Source organism: Hemiscyllium ocellatum, chromosome 3 (genome assembly GCF_020745735.1).
Source record: "Hemiscyllium ocellatum isolate sHemOce1 chromosome 3, sHemOce1.pat.X.cur, whole genome shotgun sequence".
Taxonomy (NCBI): Eukaryota; Metazoa; Chordata; class Chondrichthyes; order Orectolobiformes; family Hemiscylliidae; genus Hemiscyllium; species Hemiscyllium ocellatum.
Window position 1 is genome coordinate 21238183 of NC_083403.1, and position 26359 is coordinate 21264541.

Sequence of the window (26359 nt, forward strand, 5' to 3'; positions counted from 1 at the left end):
TGTAACCTGCAACATCCTTCAGCACTATTCATAACTCCACTGACATTAGTGCCATCCGCAAATTTACTAATCCATCCTGCCACACCTTCATCTAGGTCATTTATAAAAATGCCAAACAGCAGTAGCCCCAAAACAGATTCTTGTCTTACACCACTGGTAACTGAGCTCCAGGATGAATATTTCCCATCAAGCACCACTCTCTGTTTTCTTTCGACTAGCCAATTTCTGATCTAAATGGCTAAATTACCCTCAATCCCATGCCTCCACATTTTGTACAATAGCCCACCGTGGGGAACAGTAGTTAGGTATATTTTTTATAGTTAGGTATATTTCTCATACTTCCATTTTAATTGAATTATATTTTTAAATCAGAGAACGGTTTTTAATTTGAAAGATTTCACATCTAAAGTTTTAAAATACTCGAATCCCTATTGACGTTTATCGCTCACCCATTTTGGTAATATTTCAAAAATCACAAAAATAATTGTTGTTTTTAATATCTTCAGTGGGGTTCAATTCTGAAACTTCAGGTGCACGAATTCACCATGTGCATTGGAGATATTTTCTAATCAACCCGTCAAAGAAGTGATTACACGTTTCCGGAGTGGATTGGAGGGTTTCTTGCAATATTGCATGATTACATTGAAAAATCCTTGTGCCCACGGATATAAACCGCCTTGAAAAGGAATGGGTTTATGTTCCAGGTCTATGTCGTAACATATTTGAAGAGGTTGATATACCAACTATTTGTAAAGACACCCTTAGTTAATTTATGTTTTTTTGCTCAAATAATGTAATTCTTAAAGCGTGCTTTGATACTCTTTTTTTAAAAATGTAATTGTAAAGTTGAAGGCATGTTTTGGTCTAAGTTTTACCAGCTTCCTCCCCACCCCCTTCCCGAAAAGGGGCGGACCAACACCATCCCGAGAGGAACCTCAGCCTTTCCCACTCTGATCGGGCAGTCCTGCAGAGATCACCCCCGTGCTCCCGCAGCAAGAAAACAAACCGCAGGGTTTGTTGTGGGTCCGGTCGCGTCTGGAGAAAGGAGCCCGTGGTCAACACAGCCAGCTGTTCTCATGTGCTCTGGGGAGTGAAACTCACTGGAAGCGATGCTCTCGCTGTAAATGCACCTGCAAGTCCGAGCCAGGGGTTTTCCTGGTTTGGGTGGGTGGGGGGGGGGGGGGGGTGGGTAGGGTGAAAACCCGATCCTGAAGGAATTCCCCAGGATTAGAGGAGGACAGGCGATATGGTTACTGCTGTTCAGCACAGTGTTTTTCTGTACCTCGTGCTCTCCTGCTTTTACCCATCCCATGCAGCGCAGGTAAGCAGCGACTTCAGTCCTCACTCTTGTTGAGAAAAACCGTGAAGCGAGAATAGGAGGGAGATGAGTTTATTTGTGAAAAAAAATGAATAATTTCCAAAGTAAATGCCTTGGGACAGGGCATTATAGTGTCTTGTCTGTTTGTAGACTTTCCCGCAAGCTTGTTTAAAATTGATACGTCCGAGCCGTTGGAACAAATTTTACACAGAAAAAAAAATTCAGGCGTTCACTCTTTGTTTAACGCGTGTTTTTAAGCATTTTCACCAGCTATTTAAGGAGGAGCTGCCCACACAGAATGGTTTAAACATTGCTGGAAGCGGTGGTTGTGCACTTTACAGAGAGAGTTCTAAACTTGAGGGGAGCTGGCTGTGTAATGAAAACGAGAGTGGAGATGCAAGCGGATTATTTCCCAATGTTCGAGTATTCACGGGAAAGGACAAAATTACGATGCAGTACACGGCTACTGTGCAGTCCAGGAGACAGTGAGGTCTGCAGATACTGGAGATCAGAGTTCAGAGTGTGTTGCTGGAAAAGCACAGCAGGTCAGGCAGCATCCGAGGAGCATGATGCTGCCCGACCTATAGTGCAGTACAGTCGGTTCTGCTATAACACTCGTTTCTTCAACGCGAATTGGCTTTAACGCGATTAAAGATTTTCGACATTTGTAGAACGCCAAATTTCCTAACTTGTATTGGCAGTAACGCGGTTCCGACCCTCATTAATTTAAATGGCGCGGCTATTCCGCAACCTTACAGTGCAAGATCGCATGAGAACGGAACTGTCACGTTATATCAGAACTGACTGTACACGGCTATAGTGCAGCACACAGTTATAGTGCAGCACACAGTTATAGTGCAGCACGCAGTTGTAGTGCAATACATAGTTATAGTGCAGCACACAGCTACAGTCCAACATACAGTTATAGTGCAACACACAGTTGTAGTGCAGCACACAGTTATAGTGCAGCACGCAGCGAAAGTGCAGCTCACAGTTATAGTGCAATACATAGTTATAGTGCAATACACAGCTGTAGTGTAACACACAGTTATAGTGCAATACATAGCTATAGTGCAATACACAGCTGTAGTGTAACACACAGTTATGTTGCAGCACACTAGTGCAATACACAGTTATAGTTCAATAAGCAGCTGTAGTGTAACACACAGTTATAGTGCAGAACACAGTTATAGCGCCATACACAGCTATAGTGCAGCACGCAGCTATAGTGCAATACACAATTATAGAGCAATACAGTTATAGTGCAATACACAGTTATAGAGCAGTGCACAGCTATAGTGCAGCACACAGCTACAGTGCAGCACACAGCTATAGTGCAATACACAGCTATAGTGCAGCACACAGCTATAGTGCAATACACAGCTATAGTGCAGCACACAATTATAGTTCAATACACAGTTATAGTGCATCACACAGTTATAGTGCAGCACCCAGTTATAGTGCAATACACAGCTATAGTGCAGCACACAGTTATAGTGCAATACACAGTTATAGTGTAGCACACAGCTATAGTGCAGCACACAGTTATAGTGCAATACACAGTTATAGTGCAATACACAGCTGTAGTGTAACACACAGTTATAGTGCAATACATAGCTATAGTGCAATACACAGCTGTAGTGTAACACACAGTTATGTTGCAGCACACTAGTGCAATACACAGTTATAGTTCAATAAGCAGCTGTAGTGTAACACACAGTTATAGTGCAGAACACAGTTATAGCGCCATACACAGCTATAGTGCAGCACGCAGCTATAGTGCAATACACAATTATAGAGCAATACAGTTATAGTGCAATACACAGTTATAGAGCAGTGCACAGCTATAGTGCAGCACACAGCTACAGTGCAGCACACAGCTATAGTGCAATACACAGCTATAGTGCAGCACACAGCTATAGTGCAATACACAGCTATAGTGCAGCACACAATTATAGTTCAATACACAGTTATAGTGCATCACACAGTTATAGTGCAGCACCCAGTTATAGTGCAATACACAGCTATAGTGCAGCACACAGTTATAGTGCAATACACAGTTATAGTGTAGCACACAGCTATAGTGCAGCACACAGTTATAGTGCAATACACAGTTATAGTGTAGCACACAGCTATAGTGCAGCACACTGTTATAGTGCAATACACAGCTATAGTGCAGCATACAGTTATCGTACAGCACACAGTTATAGTGCAATACATAACTATAGTGCAATACACAGCTATAGTGCAGCACACAGTTATAGTGCAATACACAGTTATAGTGCATCACACAGCTATAGTGCAGCACACAGTTATAGTGCAATACACAGCTGTAGTGTAACACACAGTTATAGTGCAATAAACAGCTATAGTGCAGCATAGCTATAGTGCAATACACAGCTGTAGTGTAACACACAGTTATGTTGCAGCACACAGCACACTAGTACAATACACAGTTATAGTGTAATACACAGCTATAGTGCAGCACACAATTATAGTTCAATACACAGCTGTGGTGTAACACACAATTATAGTGCAGCACACAGTTATACCGCCATACACAGCTATAGTGCAGCACACAGCTATAGTGCAGCACACTGCTATAGTGCAGCGTGCAGTTATCGTGCTGCACACAGTTATAGTGCAATACGCAGTTATAGTACAGTGCACAGCTATACTGCAGCTCACAGTTATAGTGCAGCACACGGTTATAGTGCAGTACACAGTTATTGTGTAATACACAGCTATAGTGCAGCACTCAGTTATAGTGCAGCACACAGTTATAGTGCAATACACAGTTATAGTGCAGCACACATTATAGTGCAGCACACAGTTATAGTGCAATACACAGTTATAGTGCAGCACACAGCTATAGTGCAGCACACTGTTATAGTGCAATACACAGCTATAGTGCAGTATACAATTATTGTACAGCACACAGTTATAGTGCAATACATAGCTATAGTGCAGCACACAGCTATAGTGCAGCACGCAGTTATAGTACAATACACAGTTGTAGTGCAACACACAGTTATAGTGCAACACACAGTTATAGTGCAACACGCAGCTAGAGTGCAGCATGCAGCTATAGTGCAGCACACAGCTATAATTCTTTGAAGAGGTGACAAGTAGGTTAGACCAGGAAACCCAGTGGATGATGTCTATCTAGATTTCCAAAAGGCCTTTGATAAGGTGCCACATGGGAGCCTGCTGAGCAAGGTGAGGGCCCATGGTGTTCAATGTGAGCTACTGGTATGGATTGAGGATTGGCTGTCTGACAGAAGGCAGAGAGTTGGGATAAAAGGTTGTTTTTCGGAATGACAGCCGGTGACAAGCGGTGTCCCACAGGGTTCAGTGTTGGGGCCGCAGCTGTTCACATTATATATGAATGATCTGGATGAAGGGACTGGGGTCATTCTAGCGAAGTTTGCCAATGATACGAAGTTAGGTGGACAGGCAGGTAGTACTGAGGAAGTGGGGAGGCTGCAGAAGGATCTATACAGTTTGGGAGAGTGGTCCAGGAAATGGCTGATGGAATTCAACGTGAGCAAATGTGAGGTCTTGCATTTTGGAAAAAAGAATAAAAGCATAACTACTTTCTAAACGGTGAGAAATTTCATAAAGCCAAAGTACAAAGGGATCTGGGAGTGCTGGTCGAGGATTCTCTAAAGATAAACATGCAGGTTGAGTCTATGATTAAGAAAGCAAATGCAATGTTGTCATTTATCTCAAGAGAGTTGGAATATAAAAGCACCGTTGTGCTACTGAGACTTTATAAAGCTCTGGTTAGGCCCCATTTGGAGTACTGTGTCCAGTTTTGGTCCCCCACACCTCAGCAAGGACATACTGGCACTGGAACGTGTCCAGCGGAGATTCACACGGATGATCCCTGGAATGGTTGGTCTAACATACGAGGAATGGCTGAGGATCCTGGGATTGTATTCATTGGAGTTTAGAAGATTGAGGGGAGACTTAATAGAAACTTACAAGATAATACATGGCTTGGAAAGGGTGGACGCTAGGAAATTGTTTCCGTTAGGCGAGGAGACTAGGACCCGTGGACACAGCCTTAGAATTAGAGGGGGTCAATTCAGAACAGAAATGCGGAGACATTTCTTCAGCCAGAGATTGGTGGGCCTGTGGAATTCATTGCCACAGAGTGCAGTGGAGGCCGGGACGCTAAATGTCTTCAAGGCAGAGATTGATAAATTCTTGATATCACGAGGAATTAAGGGCTACGGGGAGAATGCTGGTAAGCGGAGTTGAAATGCCCATCAGCCATGATTGAATGGCGGAGGGGACTCGATGGGCTGAATTGCCTATGTCTTATGGTCTTATAGTGCAGCACAGAGTTATAGTGCAATACACAGTTATAGTGCAGCACACAGTTATAGTGAAGCACACAATTATAGTGCAGCACACAGTTCTCGTGCAGCACACAGTTCTCATGCAGCACAGAGCTATAGTACAGCACACAGTTATAGTGCAATACACAGTTATAGTGCAGCACACAGCTATAGTGCAGCATACAGCAGCTCACAATTATAGTGCAATACACAGCTATAGTGCAGCACACAGCTATAGTGCAGCACACCGCTATAGTGCAGCATATAGCTATAGTGCAGCACACATTTATAGTGCAATACAGCAATAGTGTAGCAATGCAATGCACAGCAATAATTCAATATAAAGCTATAGTGAGCACAAAGCTATTGTGCAGCATATAGCTATCGTGCAGCACACAGTTATAGTGCAATACAGTTATAGTGCAATACACAGCTACAGTGCAGCACACAATTATAGTTCAATAGACAGCTATAGTGCAGCACACAGCTATAGTGCAGCACACGGTTATAGTGCAGCACAGGGTTATAGTGCAGCCTACAATTATGGTGCAGCAAACAATTATAGTGCAATACACAGTTATAGTGCAGCACACAGTTATAATGCAATACACAGTTATAATGCAGCACACAGTTATAATGCAGCACACAGCTATAGTGCAATACACAGCTATAGTGCAGCACACAGCTATCGTGCAGCATACATCTATCGTGCAGCACATAGATATCGTGCAGCACATAGATATAGTGCGATACACAGCTATAGGGCAGCATATAGCTATAGTGCAGCACACCGTTATAGTGCAGCACACAGCTATAGTGCAATACACAGTTATAGTGCAGCACACAGCTATAGTGCAATACACAACTATAGGGCAGCATATAGCTATAGTGCAGCACACCATTATAGTGCAATACACAGCTATAGTGCAACACACAACTATAGTGTAATACACAGTTATAGTGAAATACACAGCTATAGTGCAGCACACAGCTATAGTGCAATACACAGTTATAGTGCAATACACAGCTATAGTGCAGCACACAGCTATAGTGCAGCACACAGCTATAGTGCAATACATAGCTATAGGGCAGCATACAGCTATAGTGCAGCACACCGTTATAGTGCAATATACAGCTATAGTGCACCACACAGTTATAGTACAATACACAGTTATAGTGCAGCACACAGCTGTAGTGCAATGCACAGTTATAGTGCAGCACATAGCTGTAGTGCAATGCACAGCTGTGGTGCAGTTCACCGCTATAGTGTAATGCACAGTTATAGTACAGCATACAATTGTAGTGCAGCATGTAGTTATAGTGCAGTACACACCAATAGTGCAGCACACAGCTATAGTGCAGCATACAGGTATAGTGCAATACACAGTTATAGTGCATTACACAGCTATTGTGAGCACACAGTTATAGTGCAATACATAGTTATAGTGCAATACACAGTTATAAAGCAGCATACAGTTATAGTGCAGCACACAGCTATAGTGAGCACATAGCTATCGTGCAATACACTGTTATAGTGCAGCACACAGCTATAGTACAGCACACAGCTATAGTGAGCACACAACTGTAGTGCAATACACAGTTATAGTGCAGCACACAGCTATAGTGAGCACACAACTATAGTGCAATACACAGTTACAGTGCAGCATACAGTTATAGTGCAGTACACGATGACAGTGCAGCACACAGCTATAGTGAGCACACAACTGTAGTGCAATACACAGTTATAGTGCAGCACACAGCTATAGTGAGCACACAACTATTGTGCAATACACAGTTATAGTGCAGCAACCTGCTAGAGTGCAATACACAACTATCGTGCAGCACACAGCTATAGTACAATACACAGTTATAGTGCAGCACACAGCTATAGTGCAATTCACAGCTGTAGTGCAGCACAAAGTTATATTGCAGCACACAGCTATGGTGTAATACACAGCTGTAGTGCAGCACAAAGTTATATTGCAGCACACAGCTATAGTGTAATACACAGTTATAGTGCAGCACACAGCTATAGTGCAATTCACAGCTGTAGTGCAGCACACAGTTATAGTGCAGCAAGATGATTGAAGTCAATGCTGGCACATTGGAAGATGGTTGTGGTTTTGAAGGTCACTCTTCTCTGCGCTAGGACATCACTGCAGAAGTTCCTCAGGATGGTGTCCTATGCCTAACCATCTTCAACTACTTATCAATGACCTTCCTTTCATCATCAGGTCAAAAGTCAGAATGTTTGTCAATGATTGCACAGTGTTCAGAACCATTTGCAACATCTCAAATATTGAAGCAGTTCACATTCAAGATCTGGACAATATCCAGGCTTGGACTGTCAAGTTTAAAGTAATGTTTGTGTCACACAAAAGCCAGGAAATGGTCATCTCCAATAAGAAAAGCCCATGCACAATAATAAAACAACAAATCATAATTTTCTGGAATAACTATAATGCAGCACATGGCTAGAATATAATATTAGCTTGAATATGGCACACAGATACAATATAGTTTACATCTTGAATACAACATACAACATGCGGGTATAATACAAAGCAGATCTAGAATAAAGCACACACCTCTGATGCAGTATGCAACTATAGAATAATGTAGATTTAGAATACAGGACACAGTTGTGGAATAACAGTCTGACCATATTTTGACCACATGTTTAAACAGTAAATATTAGGATTAAGACCTGATTTACCTCTGTTTTCATTGTGTAGGGTTGCCTGAACAAACAGAAAGTTCTAACTGTCATCCGACAAATGCAACAGTTCTTAAAAGGACAAGAAACACATTTCACTGATGGAATTCGTACCATGAAAGCCAAGCTTTCAGCCTTACAGATCTCTGTGACCAAACTGACAGCAGACCAACCCTCAGGTATGTTAACATCAGACCCATATCAGCAGAAACCTGTCACACCAAACCAACGTCTATAAAGAAAAAACCCAAAAGAACTGCAAATGCGGGAAATCAGAAACAAAACCAGAAATTGCTGGAAAAGGTCAGCAGGTCTGGCAGTATCTGTGGAGAGAAATCAGAGTTAATATTTCTTACCCCTCTTCAGACCCAAAACATTGACTACAATGCTGTGCTTTCCCAACTACCTACTGTTAAGATCTCCTCACAAATAGATCCTCTATGCATATCTGGGCAGGCATCCTTGATTGCTACCCCAAGGAAGGAGAATGAAACAAGTCCTACAAAAGTTGAATGATGTGACCTTTGAGAACTCTTATGCAAAGAGTTCTGAGGGTAAGGGAATTGGGTGCTGCCCCTTTGATTTTGTGGAAACTTTGAGTCAGTGATTCTTGGCAATCCAAGCAGCCTGAACAAATGATGTTTCAAAGTGGGCTGGTTCAATTTTTAGTAAAAAGTGAGGTCTGCAGATGCTGGAGATCCGAGCTGAAAATGTGTTGCTGGTTAAAGCACAGCAGGTTAGGCTCTGGCCCGAAACGTCGAATTTCCTGTTCCTTGGATGCTGCCTAACCTGGTTCAATTTTTACCACTTCTTGACCTTTAAAAACAAATCATGAATGTGGGTGTCAGTGGTAAAACCAGTATTGATTTTCTGGAATAACTTGCAGGCTAGACTGAGTAAAAGTGGCAGATCACCTTCCAGAACAGGTGTTAGTGATCCAGATGGGTTCTTAATAACAATAAATCAAGTCTCATGGTCACCATTACTGAGACTAAATTTTAAGTTGCTGATTTATTAAATTGAATTTCACCAGCTACCACAGTGGGATTCAAAGCCATATCCTCAGAGCATTAGCCTGGGCTCTCAATTGCTCATCCAGTTACACGACCATCTCCCAACTGCCTTCAGAGCTGGGGTCTTCAAACTCTGGTGGAGCAAGCTAGTTTAAAGCAATTTATAGATTCAGAGCACCATAACCATTGTCACACTGGGCCTGTTTCTTTTTACTTCACTTGATATGAAATGCCTTAACCCCTAAACATCCTTGAGAATGGAGAATGATATTGGAGAGGAGGCTGCTGAGTGAAGATGAGCTAGACCCGCTCCCTTAGCCAACATCATCCTTCATTCAGCAAGTTCATGTGCCCAATAAACTGAGATCTTAGGAGGAGATTTTTTAAAAATATTCATTCATAGTATGTGGACGACGTTGGCTGGGTCAGCAATTAAAGCCCATCCCTAATTGCTGAGTGGGTTGCTTGGCATTACAGAGGACAGTTAAAAGTCTCCTTCATTGCTGTGGGTCTGGAGTCTCATGTAGGCTAGACAAGGGCAGACTTCCTTTCCAAAAGGGTATTAGAGAGCCAGATGAATATTTACAACAGTCAGCAATGGCTACCTGCTTGTCATTGCACTTGCTTTTAATTCCAGACTTTATAGATTGAATACAACTGGCACCCTGCTGGGATTAAATCTTATGTATCCAGAATATTAGTCTAGGGTTCTGCATGAATAGTCTGAAGATTTTACAACCATTCCACCTCCTCCCCAGATACTCTGAAGCAAGTGGTTAAGCGTCCTCAATATTGACATCATCTTAAGTTTCATTTCTCCCCTAAGACTGAACCAAAGTTTATGGCATGGGAATGGTGTTTCTGTCTCCGTCTGTCTTAGGATTTAAGAACATCCAAAGCTCATAACATCTAATAAACATAAAAAGTTTGTTCAAAAGCATGTATAAACGAAGGCTGTGTAGAGAAAAATGTTAAAAGCAACTTGCTGTGCTTTGCCTTTCTACCTCTTGTAACTTGCAGGTACTTGGAGTAATAGCTATAGCTTAATGTCTGGGTTAACACAAAATCTTCATGGATTTATAGCTTAATAGTTCATATGATTTTACATCATGCTTACTAATGTGCCGAATTACAAAGCAGTTGCGTAAGGATTTGCCAATTATATTGTCATGGAGTCACTGCACATTGTCACATTTCAACATGATCCAATGTTCAAGGTGTCAATGTTCTTATCATTACCGACAAACTGGGGATTAGAGGCTGGAGGTTGGAGTTTCCTTTGCATTAACATGCCAGGATAATAGCATAAAGTGGCAAAATCAGTGGTAAATCTTGGTAATGTGTTTGTGCATGGAGCCAAATTTATGACACATTGCCTACACCATACCCATCACACTTTGTGACCTGTAAATAAATGCCTTGGATTGTAGGTTTAGAGTACCTAGTGAATTCTCCTACTGCCATCCTGTTGCAAACTCTTCCTGGGATCATGTGGTGACAGTGTTAGTAGGCTTGGGATAGCTGTGAAAAAGGTCAATGGTGCATTGATTACATTATTTAATCTGAGATGCAGTAGAAGGGGAAGGTTGAAGCCAAACCCAAAACTTACGTTTTTAGGAGTCATTTTTTCTGATTATGCTTTCTTCTGTTCAGTAAAGTGACATAACATTTGATGCTTCAGCACAGTCACAGCTTCATGCTGCTAATGGTTTGTAGATTCTAAAGCTTCATGCATCTTTATTCCATTTGAGCAAATCTTGTAAAACAAATGGGTCAGCAGCCTCAGGATACAAGGCCCTTCTATTGCCTATCCCATCTTAATTCTCCTGTGCAGAGTAGAATCCTATCTGTGATATCCTGACACTATTTAGATTCAGATCTGATAATGGGATTGATACGTTAAGCTCCAAAGTTATTACAGCAGGGCAAACTGTTTGGTAAAGGTAGACCAAGGATTTGGAAGAATGGCAATCAAAAGTCTTGTACTAGTGCTAAATGTTGCTCCATATCTTGGCTGGGATCTTAATCCGAGTTCCATGGCAGATTCAAAAGTTTCAATACATGTCAAGAACTCTCCGAACACAAAAATGGAGTTAAGTCCAGTGAAGAATTGTTGACATCTATCCTAGCATAGTTGCCGCTGTTTCTGATATAGAACATAGTACCTAGAACAATACAGCGCAGAACAGGCCCTTTGGCCCTCAATGTTGCGCCGACCCGTGAACTATTCTCAGTTCCCCCTACACTATCCCATCATGCATGTGCTTATCCAAGGATTGTTTAAATCTCCCTAATGTGGCTGAGTTAACTACATTAGCAGGTGGGGCATTCCACACCCTTACCACTCTCTGAGTAAAGAACCTGCCTCTGACATCTGTCTTAAATCTATCACCCTTCAATTTGTAGCTATGCCCCCTCGTACAAGCTGACGTCATCATCCTAGGAAAAAGACTTTCACTGTCTATCCTATCTAATCCTCTGATCGTCTTGTGTGTCTCTATCAAATCCCCTCTTAGCCTTCTTCTTTGCAATGAGAACAGACCCAAGTCTCTCAGCCTTTCCTCATAAGACCTTCCCTCCAAACCAGGCAACATCCTCGTAAATTTCCTCTGCTCCTTTTCCAGTGCTTCCACATCCTTCCCAAAATATGGCGGCCAGAATTGTCCACAATATTCCAAGTGTGGCCGTAGTAACGTTTTGTATAGTTGCACCATAATATTGCGGCTCTGGAACTCAATCCCTCTACCAATGAAGCCTCACGCACTGTATGCCTTCTTAACAGCACTTTCAACCTGGGTGGCAACTTTCAGGGATCTATGTACATGGACTCCAAGATCCCTCTGCACATCCACACTACCAAGAATCTTTCCATTGACTCAGTACTCTGCCTTCTTGTTATTCTTCCCAAAGTGCATCACCTCACATTTAGCTGCAATGAACTCCATTTGCCACTTCTCAGCCCAATTCTGCAGTTTATCCAAGTCCCCCTGCAATCTATAACATTCTTACAAACTGTCCACACCCCACTGACTGTAGTGTCATCTGCAAATCTACTAATCCATCTACCTATGTTTGCATCTAAGTCATTTCTAAAAGTGACAAACAGCAGTGGTCCCAAAACAGATCCTTGTAGCACACCACTAGTAACCGGACTCCAGGCTGAATATTTTCCATCAACCACCACTCGCTGCTTTCTTTCAGAAAGCCAGTTTCTAATCCAAACTGCTAAATCACTCCCATGCCTCTGCATTTTCTCCAACAGCTTACCATGTAGAACTTAATCAAAGGCTTTACTGAAGTCCATGTATGCCACGTCAACTGCCCTACCTTCATCCATGTGCTTGGTCACCTTCTCAAAAAACTCACTGAGGTTTGTGAGACACAACCTGCACTTCACGAAACCATGTTGACTATCTGAAATCAAATTGTTGCTTGCTCGATAATTATAAATCTCGTCTCTTATAATCCTTTCCCAAACCTTTCCTACAACAGAAGTAAGGCTCACTGGTCTATAATTACCTGGGTCATATCTGCTGCCCTTCTTGAACAAGGGCACAACATTTGTAATCCTCCAGTCCTCTGGTACTAAACCTGTAGATAATGATGACTCAAGTATCAAAGCCAAAGGCCCTGCTATCTCCTCCCTAGCTTCCCAAAGAATCCTCGGATAGATCCCATCTGGCCCAGGGGACTTGTCAACTTTCACTTCTTCTAGAATTGATAACACCTGTTTGTAACTAACCTCGATCCTTTCTAGTCTAATATCTCATACCCCATTCTTCTCTTCTACAATATTCTCCTTTTCCTGAGTGAAAACCGATGAGAAATGTTCGTTTAGCACCTCTCCAATCTCCACAGGGTCCACCTTCGACTTCCCACTTTCCTATTCCGACCCTAGTCATTCTCTTTTACTACACATACCTATGGAAAGCTTTAGGGCTCTCCTTTATTCTATTTGCTAAAGACTGCTCGAGTCCTCTCTTTGCTCTTCTTAGATCTCTCTTTAAATCCTTCCGAGCTGATCTATAACTCTCCGTCACCTCATCTGAACAATTTACCTCATCAACACACAAGACTCCTTCTTGTGCTTAACATGAGATGCAATTTCTGTAGTAAACCACAATTTCCTTATGTTATCATTTCCTCCCTGCCTGACAGGGACATACCTATCAAGGACATGCAATATCTGTTCCTTAAACCAGTCTACATTTCAATTGTCCCCATCCCCTGCATTTTGCTACCCCATTCTGTGCATCCTAATTCTTGCCTAATCATATTATAATTGCCCTCGCCCCAACAGTAACTCTTGCCCTGTGCTAAGTACCTATCCCTTTCCATCGCTAAACTAAACATAACTGAATTATGGTCACCCTGTCCAAAGTGCTCACCTACAACTAAATCAAACACCTGGCCTGGTTCATTACCAAGCACCAGATCCGGTGTGGCCTCCCCTCTTGTCGGCCGTTCGACATACTGAGTCAGGAAACCCTCCTGTACACATTGGACAAAAACTGATCCGTCTGACGTACTAGAGTTATAGCATTTCTAGTCAATGTTGGGGAAGTTAAAATCTCCCGTAATGATCACCATGTTCCTTTCACTCCTACCCAGAATAGTTTTGCCAATCCTCTCTTCCACCTCCCTGGAACTCTGTGGAGGCCTATAAAAAAACTCCAAAAAGTGTGACCTCTCCTCTCCTGTTTCTAACCTCAGCCCACACTATCTCAGTAGATGAGCCCTCATCAAAAGTTCTTTCAGCCACCTTTGTACTATTCTTGACTAACAAGGCCACACCTCCCCCCTCTTTTACCGCCTTGCCTGTTCTTAATGAAAGATCTATACTCTGGAACTTGCAACATCCATTCCTCACCCTGCTCTATCCATGTCTCCAAAATGGCCACAACATTGAAGTCCCAGATACCTATCCATGCTGCAAGCTCACCTACCTTATTTCGAATACTTCTGGTTTTGAAGTAGACACACTTCAAACCAGTTTGCTCTCTGCCAGCACATTCCTGTGACCCTGAAATCCTGTCCCTGTCCTCCCTACTCTCATCTCCCTCTGCACTGCAACTACACCTCAGGTTCCCATCCCCCTGAGTAGAAGAAATTGCATTTCATTTTCTCAAGATGTTCCAATGGGCTACTTGAAATAACTCCACAGCAAAGGTATCCTATCTCCCAGCCACCCTTTATTTATACATGCATAATATTTGTCGCTGGTCCGGCTGTTTCAGAGCCAGCTCTCTGAATGAGCTGAAACTCTGACAGTCCTGTTTATACCTGTCAGCGAGGACTCTGTGATTGAAATGAGTAAAACCCCAATCAAAAATTTATATTCTATGAGGTCCATCTCGCTGACTTCGTTACAATCACTTCAAATACATAACACTACACAGATAATTATTTTTTAAGTATTGTTGCTTGCATATGGGTAGGTCAGCAAGAAGACAAAATGAATTGATCTGTGTATTGATGGTGTTGGTTAATTACTATGGGAGAATGTAGTTGCTCTTTCTTGAATAATCATGTGGAATTTCTTTACATGGTCAACCTACCTGGGACCTTGGTTTAACGATTAATTCGAAAGACCAGCAATGTAAATTTGTAATATGCAAGCTTGTTCAATGCTGGATGGAAGTGGCAAATAAGAGTATGGGGTAGAACTTCACCTGAAATCACTCAGAACAATAACCAAGGAATTTCAGGCACAAAATGGTGTTTAGCACTAATTGAGTGTAATAATTTTTTGTACTACTTTTCACCCATTAAACAAAGCCACGCCCAAGGATAAGTTCATTGTGGGGTAGATTTGTGCCAATTATTCTTGTCTTTTCTCCCTCCCATGTTCTTTCACAGGGTGTGGGTGTCACTGATAGGACCAGGGTTTGCCCATCTCTCAACATCCTTGGGCTGAGAGTTTTTCTTGTACATCATTTTCAGAAAGCAGTTAAGAGTTGACCATATTTCTACAGATCTGGAGGATGGCAGATTTCCTTCCCAAAAGAACTTCAACAAATTACACCTATTACCAGTAGCTTCAGTGTTACCAATGCTGAGACTGGCTGTCAGTTCCAGATGTATTAAGACATTTTATCCCTAGAACAATAGCCTATGATAGTGACACTATGGTACCATCTCCTCTTTGAAGAGGCTTTTAAAACATCCTTTGTTTAAGTGCAAATGCACTAATAGGTATCTTTTAAAGGCTTTTAAATGCAAACATACACTTAATTTACTAACAACCTGACTACCAATGAGTTTAGGAAAGGTTTAAGTATAATTTTTGAATGTCACTGTCATTGACCCAGTGAGGACAAAGTGGTCTACGTTCAACTCAGCTTGGTCCATGACTTGGAAGGGAATTTGATGGTTCCTGACACTCCTGTTTAACATTTTGAATTTAAGGCAGTATCTAAATTCACCAGAAGCTTCTTCTTATTCATATGGCAGGGGAAAGAGAAAGTTTGATATTGTATTTTGGTAATATCATAGGCGTGTAATCCAGAACCCCAAATTAACATTCTATTTAATATATAATTAATTTAAATTAATACATTTGAACCTGGGTTCAAATCCTGCAACGGCAGATGGTGAAATTTGAATTCAACAAAATCTAGAATTAAAAAGTTGATCTAATGATGACCATTGTCGTTGTCATAAAAACCCACCTGGTTCATTTCTATCCTTTAGGGAAGGAAATATGCTATCCTTAGCTGGTCTGGCCTACATGTGACTTCAGAATTGTTGTTGTCTCTTAACTGCCTTCTGGGAAATTATGGATGGGCAATAAATGTTGACCTGGCCAGTGATGCCTATGCCCCACCAGCAAATAAAGAATCCACTCAGCTGACAATGTGAGTGATTGTGACTTCCACCAAGAGTGAATCTCTCAGGACAGAAGTTCAGTTTATGGAGCATAATGTGGGAAAATGTAAGTGTTTCACCTTGGCAAGCAGAATAGGCAAGCTGAATATTATTTAAATGGAGAGAGATTGCAGAATGTTGTGCTACACAGGGATTTGGAATAAAACATGCATGTAAAACAAGTAATTAGGAAAGCAGGGCATTAGTGAGACAATAAGCTGAATCTTCCTAGTCCTTAAATGACATGGACAATGGTGACTCAGTTGGGTAAATAAGATGTTTTGCTGAAATGAAATTCTCAATGTCAAGAGCAAATACTTTGAATCTTTAACCAAGTGGTGAATGATGACACAAGAACCTCGCTACTGACCAGCATGAGACCTATTTGCTTGTATTGGTATGTTTTATTACTGAGCTCACCTCATGATATACAGTTCCCCATGTTCTTACCTGCTGGATAGAAACTTGATGGTTTCAAGGAAAGACAGATGGGTATCTGACGACTCCATCCAACTTGCTCCTCCAGACCTCCCTCTTGGTCAACAGTCACAAAGATCTCAGGACATGCTCCTTTGGTTCATGGCACCTTCATGACACATCTCCGGTTCACTTATAACATGGTTAGAATCAGAGAATCCCCACAGTGTTGAAACGGGCCTTCAGCCCAACAAGTCCACACTGACCCTCCAAATAGCATCCCACCTAGACCCGTTCCCCTACCCTATTATTCTACGCTTCCCATGACTAATGCACCTAACCTACAGATCCCTGAACACTGTGGGCAATTTAGTGCGGCCAATTCACCTAACCTGCACATCTTTGGACTGTGGGAGGATACCGGAGCACCCCGGGGAAACCCACACAGACATGGGGAGAGTGTGCAAACTGCATACAGACAGTCGCCCGTGGCTGGAATGAAAGCCGGGTCCCTGGTGCTGTGAGACAGCAGTGCTAACCACTGAGCTAACATGTCGCCCTTCCATGCTGCTCTTCCGTGCCGTACTCTGGAGTGTCCCAGCATGTTCCATTGAACGTTTGCTGCAAGCTCCCAGCTCACAGATTTGATCAGGGCATCTGTCAGGGAGCCCCGCTTACTCCTGAAGCTGATGACTCACTTTGCACTGACTTGGACTCTCAAAGGATTCCTGCTTTCCCTTGTCTTTCTTGCACGTTGCATTTTCAGGCAGAGCAAAAGTCTCACAGTACTTCAGTCTTGCCTTGTTGTTTAGTGCAGACACGAAGTCAGGGAGCTTGCCATGGTTGTCATCATTGTTTTGGATCACAGTGTGGATCCAAGAGGTTCTTTAGTTACGGTTCAATGTAGTTAAGAGAAGACTCGACAACAGCAATTTGCTTAAATATGGATGTTTATTAAATAATAATATCGATAATAACAATACTAAAGAAAGGAAAAATTGCAGTAAGTCTCACGCCCTTTTGCCCATCAGGGACTCCTCGATCGATGGCTGGTCTGGAGGCTTAAGTCTGGCACCACTTGCGATCCTAGTCCAAGGTGAAGTCCAAAATCTCAGAACAAAATCTTTCTCTTATACAATGTAACAAACAGCCAACACGGAAAAGCAGATCCAGAAGGCAAGCTGCTTGCAAGGACAGAAAACAAGTTTTGATTTTGCCATCTGCAGCATGTACGGGAATGTTCACAGGACTTATTCAAGGTCATGCAGCTGTCAAATATCATCAATAATTTTAGCCCTTCGGCCCATCCTATACAGTCAGTCAGTGAGGCGGGTGTGTTGCTGTACAACACTGTATTACTACACCAATATCACATCTGCCATATACATGGAAACACACTGCAACCAAATGGCCATGTCACAGAAGTCTAACAGAAAAGTTCCTCACTCAGATCAAAGGCGACAGCCTTTAGTGAAGAGTTTCTGGCACAGTACGTTTAAGCTTAGTCAGCTGCTTGGGCAGTTATGGTCAGAGGAATTCATTTCACAACCATTTCAGCGTGAGTAGAGTAAGTGTTTCATGATGTGAAGGAAGGGCTCCACTTTTGAGTAATATGATACCCTTCAAGAGGAAATAGCATTAACCAGGTAATGTCACAATGCAGGTGAAAGTGCTGTATGCGAGCCTTACACATTGACCTAGTGTGTAGACTCTCTGAAAAGTAGAGATAGATAATCCTAAATGACATGTAAGTCTCAATTGAAAACTTGTTTTTCTCTCTCTCTCTCTGCTTTGTTATAGTAACGTGGTGTCCATCGCTGGAGATTCCTAAACATGGCAAGAAGCTAGGCTCCAGGTACAGCGCGGATCATGAGGTGCATTTTGTCTGTCTGCCTGGCTACCAGCTCATCGGCTCCAATACCAGAGTCTGTCAGCCCAACGGGCGCTGGACAGGGGTGAATGCTAGCTGCACAGGTACTCCAGTTTAAAGTTTCATAGTAGGTTGGCACTGTTCACACTAAAGACTAAAGCACTAATTATTTACTTTAGTAGATAACAAAACATTTGGAGAAGCTCAAGAATCCTGAATGAGACATCATCATTAGATATTAGCTGGAACCAAATCACCACAATAATGTGTTCCTTTAATAAATTACACTTTCTCATTTACTCTTTTTTTCTGAAATTTTAGAAGTAAAAGTGCGAACATTTATTACTGGATTGTCAGGGTGTGATTTCCAATTTTAGAAAATAGCTGTTGAATCAGAACAGCCAGTCAGTCTCTCAAGTCTGTTCCACCTTTTTAATAGCTGATTTGCAACCTAACTCCACGTGATATTAACTTAATGCTTCCATGCACAATTACTATTTAAAAGGTGTTAAACCCTCCAATTTTTTTTCCTTTTAACAAAATCAAGTTGAGATGCATTTATATGTCACATGTGACACAGTTGTAACACTCTCTGAGTTAGGAGATGGTCCATCCAGAGAGGTGAACATAAAATCTACACTGACATCTCGGTGTGGTACTGAGGGTGTGCTGCACTTTTAGAGCTGCTATCTTTCAGAGAAAGTATTAAACCAACGTCCAATTTTCTCTCTCACAATAGTGCAAAATCCCATGCACTGTTCCAAACAGCTGGGTAGTTATCCCTGCTATCCTGACCAAAATTTATTTCTCAACCAAGTTCTCTAAAAACAGACTATCTGTCACATATTGGCTTTTGCATGTCCTGCACTATACATTGCTGATAACACTTCATGGACTGTGAGGTTTTTGATGTTTTTAACCGTTTGTGGATTCAATATTTTCTTTTATTCATTCAAGGGATGTGGTCATTGCTGGTTATGGCCCATCCCTAATTGCCCAGAGGGCAGTCAAGAGTCAACCACATTGCTGTGGGTCTGGAGTCACATGTAGGTCAGATCAGGCAAAGATGGCAGATTACCTAAGCTAAAGGATATCAGGGTTTTTCCGACAATTAGAATTTAATTTATAGATTTGTTATTGAATTCAAATTCTACCATGGCAGGATTTGAACCCGGGTTTTGCTTTCCTAGAAAAATTATTTGGAAGAAATATACTTGTGCACAAAGATTTAGTGTATGGAATAATCACAATGAGTTATCCAAGTAAATTCAATCATAATGTCTTGAAACGAGTCAGATAAATACTTGGGAGTAGTTTCAATAAGCCTGAAGAAGGGCTCATGCCCAAAACGTCGATTCTCCTGCTCCTTGGATGCTGCCTGACCTGCTGCGCTTTTCCAGCAACACATTTTCAGCAGTAGTTTCAATAACACCATTTAATGTCCTTGTATAGGAACATCATAACAAGAGAAGACCATTCAGTCCATTGGGTCGGCCCCACCATTCAACATGATCATGTCTGATCAAACCCATTGATATCTGTTTTACCCATCCCCATAACATCATTGGTCAGCAGAAATCTATCAATCTCCAGAAAGATCTCCGGGGTGTTGCTAAGTAATAAATAATGGTTGGTTGAAACAATCTTTTCATATATTTAAATATATATATATATATATTATATGCACACAAAATCAAGTTGTATTTTTGGAGGATTATAATATTTCAAAACGTATTGTGAAATACTAAAGCTAAATAAATTTGTTACCAAATTGACCATATATGCATGCGGTTTGAAAAAAAATAACTAACAATGCTCATGTGTGATGCATTTTTATCAAAAACATTGATTTAAAGTAAATGGGTTAATATCTCCATAATAATTGTGACATTAAGCACATCTGTTGAACATTTGCACATTAATATAACATGAAATGATTTGAAGACTCACACCATTAGGTTGAATTGGGTCAGGAATTGATAATTAATTGTTGATAATTGTTCTTGATGGGATCCCAAATAGGAAACTCCTGCATTACACAAATGTTTAGCCGAAAATGCATGTCGGTACCTAGATTAAAGAGGAAGCAATGAATAATGAGAGAGTTTGTGTCTTTTGTCACACAGAACTGCTTTGATCAAAGTCGACAGAATGTTCTCACTCCTAAGTGTTAAAAAAAAGACAACATTATATTCCCCATGTGGGAATACCTGCATATCTCTCCTTAGCTTAATGATATTTGGTCACACATTCCACCCTGAGCTTTCTATCTTTCCCATCAAGCAGCGTGAAGTGGCCTGTGCTCACTTGTCCTGGTAACCCAGCCATGCTCCAGCTGCCGGGGTGATGGATTTTGGAGGTCAAGGATGTATTTAGTTAATGGTCTCAGACATTTTATTAAATAATTTCATGGTCTAATGGTCCAGAGATATTCCAGGCATGCTATTGATAGCCAGCAGCACCTAGTTCTGGTGGAGTTAGTTCTCTGTGATGTTGCACTGGCTGGTTGTAGTGTAATGTAAACGAGCTCTGTGAGTCAGGATGCACAGGGCATGGCTCTTTTTGTCCTGTTTGAATGAAGGAAAATGTGGAGCCGATGCTATTGTGATTGAAATCCCTTAAGAAATGTTATAGGCTGCGTTACAAGATCACGCATGGATAAAGATGAAGGAGATCATTCTGCTCACTTGGTCTAATTCTTCCACAATAAATAGGAAAAGGAGGTGGTTGTTTAGCCCCTTAGAGTCTGTTCTGCCATTCATTTAGACCATGACTGATTTATACCTTGTTTCCTTTACCCACATTGGTTCCATTACCTTTACTACCCTGGCAAAATGTTTAATAAATCCCCAGCCTCTGAGGCTTGTGAGAAAATACATTGAAGCTTTGCACTTTGTACGAAGAAGTGCTTTTTGACATCAGACCTGAAAAGTTTGCTCTAATTTTAGTTTCAACTTATGTCCCCATTCGAGGAGATAGTTTCCATTATTCTCATTTCAAATCCTTGAATCGTCTTAATCACCTCAAATAGATCATACCTCATTCTTCTACATGAAAAGGTATACAAAGCTAATCCATGCCTTTATTAGTTTCAGTATCACTCTGGTGCATCTGGGTTGCATATCCTTCTCCCTCCTCATCCTCCTGAATCTCCCCAACACAAAATCAGTGAATCCATTCTGAGGGGCGTGACCAAGACGTAGAGAGGCTCAGACTGTTTTTCACTGGAATGTAGGAGGATGAGAGGTGAGAGATGTTTATAACATCATGAGGGGGTAGAGGTAAGATGACCAGCAGGTGTCTTTTCCCGAGAGTGGAATATTTCAAGACTAGAGACATATTTTTAAAGTGAAAGGAAAAAGATTTTAAAAAGACACAAGGGGCAATTTTTTTCCCACAGAGCGTGGTTCATGTGTGGAATGTACTTCCAGAGAAAATGGTGGATGTAGGTACAGTTACAGCATTTAAAAGGCATTTAGATAAGTCCATGAATAAGAAATGTTTGGAGGGATATGAGCCAAGCGCAGGCAAGTGGGACGAGTTTAGTTTGGGATCATGGTCAACATGGACTGGTTGGACTGAAGAGTCTGTTTCTGTGCTGTATGACTCTACAACTGAATGCCATTCTTCATATTCAGTATTACCAGGGCTTTGTGGGTGGCACGGTGGCGCAGTGGTTGGCACTGCTGCCTCACAGTGCCAGAGACCCAGGCTCAGTTCCCACCTCAGGCGACTGACTGTGTGGAGTTTGCACGTTCTCCCCGTGTCTGCGTGAGTTTCCTCCAGGTGCTCCGGTTTCCTCCCATAGTCCAAAACAAATGTGCAGGTTAGGTGAATTGGCCATGCTAAATTGCCCTTAGTGTTAGGGGAATGGGTCTGGGTCGGTGTGGACTTGTTGGGCTGAATGGCCTGTTTCCACACTGTAAGTAATCTAATCTTGTACAATCGCAATTAATTTAATTAATACAAGCTCCACCATCTCCTTTTCCTGAAGGCACCTAATATCCTGACCTCCAAAACTTCCTGAGAAATTGTTTCACTTATTCCCCACCTTTTTTTTTACTTGTGGGATGTGGGGTCACTGGCCAGGCCTAGTTGCCCTTAAGAAGGTGGTGTTGAATCACTGCAGTCCACTATCGACAGCCCCATAATGCTGTTAGGGAGGAAATTCCAGGATTTTGGCACAGTGACACTGAAGGAAGGGTGATATATTTTGCTCTAAGGAGGGCTTGTGGCTTTGAGGGGAACTTGGTGGTGGTTCCCATGTATCTGCTACCCTGTTCTTCCAGATGAAAGTGATCATGGATTTAGAAGGCGCTGTTTGAGAATCCTTGGGGAATTTCTGCGGTGCATCATGTAGACAGTACATACTGCTGCTACTGAGCGTTGGTGATGGAATGATTGAATATTTCTGGATATGCTGCCAATTAAGAGGGCTGCTTTGTCATGGATGCTGTCAAACCTCTTGAGTGTTTTTGGAGCTGCACACATCCAGGAAACTGCAAAGTATTCCATCATTCTCCTGATTTGTGCCTTGTAGATGGTGGACAGACTTTGGAGAGTCAAGAGATGAGTTACATGCCATACTATTCCTAGCCTGTGACCTACTTTTGTAGCCACACTATGTATATGGCAAGTTGAGTTGAGTCCAGTTGAGATTCTGGCCAGTGGTAACTCCCAGAATGTTGTTAGTAGGGATTCCATGATGATGGCACCATTGAATGTCAAGGGGCAGTGGTTAGATTGTTTCTTATTGGAGAGGGTGATTGCTTAACATTTGTGTGGCATGAATGTAACTTGCCACTTGTCAGCCCAAGCCTGGATATTGTCCAGAACTTGCCACATTTGAACATGGATTGCTTCAGCATCTGAGGAGTCACAAAGGGTGCTGAACATTATGCAATTATCAGTGAACATCTCCATTTTTGACCTTATGATGGAAGGAAGGTCATTGATAAAGCAGTTGAAGATGGTTGGGCCTAGGACACTGCCCTGAGGAACTCCTGCAGAGTTGTCCTGGAGATACAGATCATTACAGCGCAGTACAAGCCCTTCCGCCCTCAACATCGCATCAACCTGTGAAACCAATCTGAAGCCCATCAATCTACACTCTTCCATTTTCATCCATATGTCTATCCAATTACCATTTAAATGCCATTAGGGTTGGCAAGTCTACTGCTGTTGCAGGCAGGCTGTTCCAAGCCCCTACTCTGAGTAAAGAAACTACCTTGACATCTGTCCTATATCTATTACCCCTCAATTTAAAGCTATGTCCCCTCATGCTAATCATCGCCATCTGAGGAAAAAATGTTCTCACTGTCCACCCTGTTTAACTCTCTGATTATCTTCTATGTCTCAATTAAGTCACCTGTTGTTCCTGTTAGTTTAAGTCCGTAGTTCCTAACCTAATTTCCTAACCAAATATTCTGCTGAGTTAAAAATCATACAACACCAGGTTAATGTTGAGTTACAGGGTTTTACATGGATTTATGCAATTTTTGAGCAAAATAAAATAAAATTCTGCAAAAACAAGTTCACCCCCATAAACTGTGCATGTGTAGGAGAGAGAGAGCGTGCACATGCACGTGGATGTGAGTGCATGTGATAGAGTGTGTGTGTGTGTGTGAATGTGATGAGGTATACGCCTGTGCGAGGATGTGTAAAATTTGATCTTGCGTATTCAGCAGCTTTTGTCGAACCACCACTCTTTCAATCAACGTTGATTCACTTGCTGGAATTTCTTTGTGATAATGCAAAGTGATTGCGCCATGGAGAGGCAGAGAATGGAGTCATGGCGACACCATGCGGATCTGCAGCATGGTCTGGGAGCTGCAAATTTGTTGCTTTTATAAATCCCTTGTAGTTTATCGGTACACAGATTTCAAAAGAAGTGCCAGCAGCAAAACTTCAGTCAAAAACAGGATAAAGGTTAGTTTATTGAGAAACTACTGGTGAAATTGCTGTGTAAAAGAAAACGGTACAATTATAGGTAAAATACAGATACAAAGATTAAAATAGTTATGGATAAAGATGAAAGCAAGTTCTGTCTGTTATTGTTGCAGACCTGTTACTTGTTTGAAGTTTCTTTCTTTGAGGTGAAGTGGTTGAAATCTTGAAGTCAGAATTCAGCAACTGTGATGGTTTCTGTTGTTGAATAGTTGGATGTTGCTTCAAGAGGTAGCCTGAGGAGAACAGGTGCAGGAAGGAAGTGAAGGCTGCTTTATTTTCCTTTCACAGCATTGCAGGTTCTAGTAGCTAGGTTTAGTACTCCAGTCCTTTTTTGCAGTTTGTCTTTTTTTCCATCTCCCTTTTGAGAACCCTCTTTCTGGCTCTCCCTCCCCCTTTCTCACTGACTATCTGTCTATGATTGTGTCTCTTTCAGACCTTCTTGGAGTTCTGTTCAACATGGTGTCTCACAATGTGTCCAATACAAATGGCTGCTCTGTTCATTTTTGATGCATCATTGTTTCACAAAGCAAAGTCAATCGTGCTACCGTTTCCTACGGGATCATTCTAGTTTTCTGTTTCTCTTGGAAGCTTTGAATTTTCATATCTTTAGGCAACGCATGACATTGATCATAAATTAATTGAAGTTTTGATGTCTCCCTCTGTGATTTAGTGTCATCAAAGTATACAGCGTAGGAACAGGTCCTTTGGTCCAGACTGTCTATGCTGACCACTAAGCCACCACACTACACTAATCCCATTTACTTGCACTTGATCCATAGCTTACTATAACCTGGCATTTTAATTACTCATCCAAAAGTTTTTTAAATGTTGGGCAGCACATTCCATGTTTTTAGCACCCTCTGTGTAATAAAAAGCTTTCTCAAATCCCCTCTAAACTAGTCATTCCTTACCCTCTGGAATGAGATACAACTGCAATGGAAAAATATTCTCACAGTCTACTCTCTCTATGTCTCACAATGTTGTAAACCTCAGTCAGATTCCCCCCCCCCCCACCCCCCCTCAGCTTCAGCTGCTCCAGGCTCAGCAAACTCAGCCTATCCAGTCTCTCCTTATAACTGTGACTTTTCATCTCAGGCAGCAACCTGGAGAATCTCCTCTGCACCCTCTCCAGTGCAGTCACGTCCTTCCTATAGTGTGGCAACCGGAGATAATACACGATCTGTCTGCTTTAGTGAATTGATAAGAACAGTAAAGTGACTTTTGGAGTCATTTTGTAAGATGCTGCATTCATTTTGAAAATTCAGATTAACCTTTTATACAAATATAGTATTAATAAGATACATCTAATTTAAAATCAATCAGATGAGAAAAAAAACAGAAACACAAGAATACATACTATTATAATTAGCCAGCCATGACAAAAGACAACAGCAGAGTAGTTACAAAGACAACAGAGCACAAGGACTCTGTGGTACAAGAGCAATGCATAACACTGTTTAACTACACTATTTAATATAGTCAAATAACAGCGATTTGTTCATTGACAGTAGCTTTGCGCTATTCTTAAAGATGAAATTTATTTAAAGCTGTATTTGTTTTTGGAAAATCAAGGTGGAGTTATGGTATAGATCACTCATGATCCGAGTTAATTCCAGTGGTAGCAGGTTTTTATCTGGACATTAAAAAATTGGAAATCAAAGAGCAATGGTCTTATTATCAATTTACTGTTCACTCTTCAGCTGCAGTATTGTGGTGTGACATTGGTGCCATGCAGACAGGCATGGTCTGTAAAGCAGCAATCCCTCCACTTTGGCTGAAAACTGTAGTCCCAACTTCCAGTGGGACACCAGAGGGTCAGAATCTTTAGTGGGTGGGCAGGAGGCAAAGATGAATTTGCAGTGG

At 41.7% G+C, this 26359-nt stretch overlaps 1 protein-coding gene across 2 annotated transcripts in view; it reads left to right on the forward strand.

Annotated features, from left to right (window-relative positions):
- The first annotated feature begins 1197 nt into the window (after positions 1 to 1197).
- Positions 1198 to 26359, forward strand: part of LOC132836585 (fibulin-7) — a 45627-nt gene continuing 20465 nt past the window's right edge. For both annotated transcript variants that reach the window (XM_060855963.1, XM_060855971.1), the window contains exons 1-3: positions 1198 to 1321; positions 8400 to 8559; positions 18478 to 18651. In XM_060855963.1, the coding sequence (XP_060711946.1) occupies positions 1247 to 1321; positions 8400 to 8559; positions 18478 to 18651 (409 nt within the window). In that variant the 5' untranslated portion in view covers positions 1198 to 1246. The remainder of the gene's footprint in view (positions 1322 to 8399; positions 8560 to 18477; positions 18652 to 26359) is intronic.